This window comes from Sinocyclocheilus anshuiensis, unplaced genomic scaffold (genome assembly GCF_001515605.1).
Source record: "Sinocyclocheilus anshuiensis isolate Anshui unplaced genomic scaffold, SAMN03320099.WGS_v1.1 scaffold4765, whole genome shotgun sequence".
In the NCBI taxonomy this organism is placed as follows: domain Eukaryota; kingdom Metazoa; phylum Chordata; class Actinopteri; order Cypriniformes; family Cyprinidae; genus Sinocyclocheilus; species Sinocyclocheilus anshuiensis.
Window position 1 is genome coordinate 21812 of NW_015548499.1, and position 4509 is coordinate 26320.

General features: G+C 37.7%; 1 protein-coding gene across 1 annotated transcript; it reads left to right on the forward strand.

Moving 5' to 3' along the window:
- Positions 1-2435: 2435 nt before the first annotated feature.
- Positions 2436-3152, forward strand: LOC107656787 (mesoderm induction early response protein 1-like; the record flags this gene model as incomplete). Its single annotated transcript, XM_016444733.1, has 2 exons — positions 2436-2591; positions 2763-3152. Coding segments are annotated over 2 exons (446 nt in total), but the record flags the coding sequence as incomplete, so codon positions are not given.
- Between the last annotated feature and the right edge of the window lie 1357 nt (positions 3153-4509).

The following is a 4509-nucleotide window of genomic DNA, read 5'->3' on the forward strand; positions in this document are numbered from 1 at the left end:
TATTCTGTGTTACTTCTGAAGCCATACGATAGCTTAATGTGAGCTACATATGAATATTTAAGTCCTTACATTAACGTTCACCCAAACTCTTTTCTCCGCTGTGGCTGTCAGTCATTCGTTCGGCCTTTAAACCCTGGTCACGTTCGGTTACATCAGTCAGCTCGGTAAAGCTCTCTCCAAGATCATTCTGTGTTCCCATTATAATTGATTTGTAAATACATGTCTATGATTTTGCAAAAAGGACTTTATCTTCTTGCCGGAGTTTAATGTTGTTTTGTAGGAATTGTCACTTGCACAATCGAGGCAGTGTTGTATCATCACTAAAGTTTCCAATTTTCATTTCTTTTTAATTCTTGCCAGTGTGTAAACCATTCAGCACTTGCGCACACTCTCCTAGAGGCGGTGCGCTCATGCACACTCATAGCGCGCACACATAACACCAGGTTCACACATACTCTTGCTTATATTTATTGCGTTTAAACACGTCTATGAAAGATTGTATTACTTTACTGCGTAAAAACAGAATCACAATGCACAACAGAATCAAAATGGATAAATGTTGTGTTTGTGGTAAACAGCCGTGGATCAGTGGCGGACTCGATCCTGTGTGAAAGCAGAATATGAGTCCGTGCTGCTTCTGCACCGCTTACGTACCGCACATGGATACGCACTGAAAACGGAGTATATGTGAACCTGGCGTAAGGCCGCCTCACATACAGTTCACAAAATCAGACTTGTGCTGTGTGTAAGCTATTGTGCAACAATTGCCCCATTATAAAAACAAAAATGCACTGCATGATCAAACATTTAGATGAGATAATTATATATTTTTTAAAAATGTAAAAAAAAAAAAAAAAAACCTCCCCTCCACCCCTCAAATAAAAAAATCTCCCCCACAAGAGTCACCTAAGGGGAATTTCCCCCATTTTCAAAAATGAAATTCAGGCCCTGAATTTGTCTGTTTTTGTTTTTGTTTTTATAAACTTTTTTTTTTTTAATTTACCGCTTAGGCAATAACGTTGACAATAACGTATATCTTCAACATACATCGTCTATGACCAAAAATGTAAGTTGTTCAGTGGACTTTTAAAATTTGCTTTGCTTGAGAAAATAAAAATATACAGTGAAGTGTTTTTTTTCTTTTGATTTAGTCGAGTTGGTTTTGCATCAAACACAATGTAAATAATTGTCGGCAATCGAGATCTGGCAGCAACAGCGCATTTTTCCGCTTGGTCGAGTGCTTTGCAAACAGCTTACCTCGCACATTAGATCTGCCGCAGACCAGCAAATCACTGAGAACGCACTATAATCCTGACGAGTCATAGCAACAGAGCGGAGGCGAGAAAGCTGCGGAGAATCCGCTCGCCCGGAAGCAACCATAACTGACGTAGATTTACAGAAAATTACTGCCGTTTGGCAAAAAAATAATTTTACGTACTTATTCCTAACTCTTTAGGCGTTAAGTTACATTTCAAATGACAAGGGATCAACTTATAATCATGTTTATATGAATTATCCCGTGAACTTTTTCTCTCAATTGGCCTGGGTATGCGGACCATTCGCAGCTTATATGGACGGAACGCCACTGCCGCCCAAAGTTTTGCTCAGCAAGAAAAAAATTAGAGGGAACATTACATGTCACATTAATATACCAAGAATTATGTTGTTCTCTTAATGCCTGAAAATAGAACATGAAGGGAAATTTATTGAGTGAGTGAAGTGACGTGTGGCCGAGTATGGTGACCCATATTCAGAATTTGTGCTCTGCATTTAACCCATCCAAGTGCCCACACACACATACAGTGAACACACACCCGGAGCAGTGGGCAGCCAACAGTTGGGGGTTCGGTGCCTTGCTCAAGGGTCTCACCTCAGTCGTGGTATTGAAGGTGGAAGAGAGTGCTGATTATTCACTCCCCCCACCGACAATTCCTGCCAGACCTGAGACTTGAACCCACAACCTTTGGGTTACAAGTCCGACTCTGTAACCATTAGGCCACAACTGCCCTAATCTGCAGTATAACTCATTAGAGCTCATTCGGTCAAACTGACGCATAGGCATAACTAATGCATAAGGAACCCCTGCTCTATCCGACCACACTTGATATGCATTGGAATGAAGATGTAAATGCAGTCCAGCTAAAATACAAGCACACAAGTCATATGCAGTCCATATGACTTGTATGTGGAATACTATCCACATACAAGTCATATGTTTATGGTAGGGGTAAAAGGGGCCAGTTTTGTTTAGCTCATTACTGTATTATTGTCCATATCATCCAGTTTTGTTATAGCATGTATGAAGAATGTAATGAGTAATAATTTGTTACAGAGGAAAAGACGTCCAAGTGTACTGCTGTAGCCCTGGAGAGTTTGATTCATAGTAGTGAATTGGTTGTAATGTTTCCTGAGGTCCTGCTGTTTCTCCGTGTAAGGTGTGTGTTCATTGTTTTATTTGTTTAGGGATTACATGGACAGACTTTTAGATGAGACAGAAAGCACTGCTTCCAGTCGAGCAACCACACCACTTCCTGCCGCCTCTAGCAGCAGCACCAGCCAATCTGAGCGAGAGGAGACTACCAGTCACAACGGTAAAGTACATAGTGTTGTTTTTTTTTTTTTTTTACAATTAGATTAAATTGCTTTGGTGCATATTTCAGGATACTTTGTTGAAATCAGGTTGAATTCATGTTGTATGTGGTGTGTTTGAACCATTTGTTACAGCTATGTAGTATAGTGTATCTCTCCGGTTCCCAATTTAGGACTCACCAGTCACAGCTCCAGTGCAGATCCCACACAGATGTTGAGCAGTGTGAGCGAGGTGAAGATTGAACCTGTCCAGGCGAATGGAGCGTCTATACACAGTCTACTAACAGATCATCCAGACTCCAACGGCTATAAGCTTACAGACACCCACAACACAGACAGAAACGTCTCGGTGGAGCACCAACAGGACTGCCAGGGTCTCGACAGGCCAACAAAAAAGTGCCGGACGGAATCAGACTCACTGGACCAGGTTGAGATAGACCCTTCCAGGGTAAAAGAAGACTGAACAAGACCAAAAGTCAGGCCAAAATAAAAAAAACAGGGCGATGGGACAGCGCTGTGACACCTCTCACCTCATCCACCCTAAATCCAAAGCTAAGCTGCTCCAAAAATACCACCCACTACAGCTGATTAATGCGCCTTTTTCATAAAACCATTTTACAGAGAAATGTATATTCTATATGTAATGGAATTGGTCTGCTATTTTTTTAACAAAATATTTATATTTTTTATTGAGACATTTTGGGAATGGGTGGAAATGCTGTTTAAGCCATTATACATAATTGATGAGGATAAATGTTGGTGAGTGTGAATTTCCAGGAACATCAAGTTGTGTTTTGATTTATATTATATACTAATGGTTCAGTGCCCAGCTTGTTTGTGTTGGAGGCATATTGCAAGCTCCTGACAGATGTAGTGAAAATAAATAATCCAATGAAATCACCCCTCCAAAGCTTTGTTTTTGTAAAGTGTCCAGAAATTGGTTTGCTAGCTGTATGTTTCTATTAACTGAGTGAATCTCATAGCAGAAATGTCCAGGTCATATTGCACCTTATTTATTTATTTTTTATTTGTTTTTTTTTTGTGTAAAGAAAATGAAGCCTGTTTTTGGGAGCATTATTTAGCTTTATACTGTAAGGTATGTTATATTTTACATTTGAGGTGTTTTTTGGTTATTCTCATGATTCTCATTCTGTTCTCATAGATTACTGTAATACATTAATATCACCCAGTATGGACACAATAGTTGATTTAAAATTACAACTGCAATAAATAAAGACACAGACAACTTAAAAAAAAGTTATGTAGAAATACTTTAATATGTAATATATATTTTCATATTACTGTAATAAGATTATGGAGGGAAATGTGCTTAGTGCCACAAAAATATTATGATCCTAGGACAGGCTTTATTTACTTCAAGCAAAATATAATTTATTTCATTTGAAATAATCACAGTTCCTGTGAGCTTTTCTCATTGTTTATGATGGTAAAAGATGCTTGTGTCATGTGATTTGTAAGGTTCATACAGATTTCTTGCAGTTTTTTTTTTTTTTTATATTCACACTGCAAATATATCTTTACGTTTTCCTTTTTGAGTTTTTGTACATGAAGTTCACATGCTGTTTGTGAGAAAACTTAAATTCGTCCAAATAACAAATTTGTAGCCAAAAAAAAAAACCGAATAATCACTGACAGTAATTTAACATGTTTCAGTCTAGTTTTTAAAACAGGCAGAATTGATAGTAATATGATCCAAATCAATGCAAATATTTTGTCCTCATGTATAAAATAGTCCAGAGGAATTTACTGAATGTCTTTAACTGAAATAATTATAAGATACTTTATTTATTTTAAAAAGAAGTTTGTTTAAACATTATGTGGGAAAGTTGAGTTTCAAAAGTTGTACTTTCCTAGAGCCATGTTTATTAGATTTTTATTTTAAACAAGATGGGAATGTTC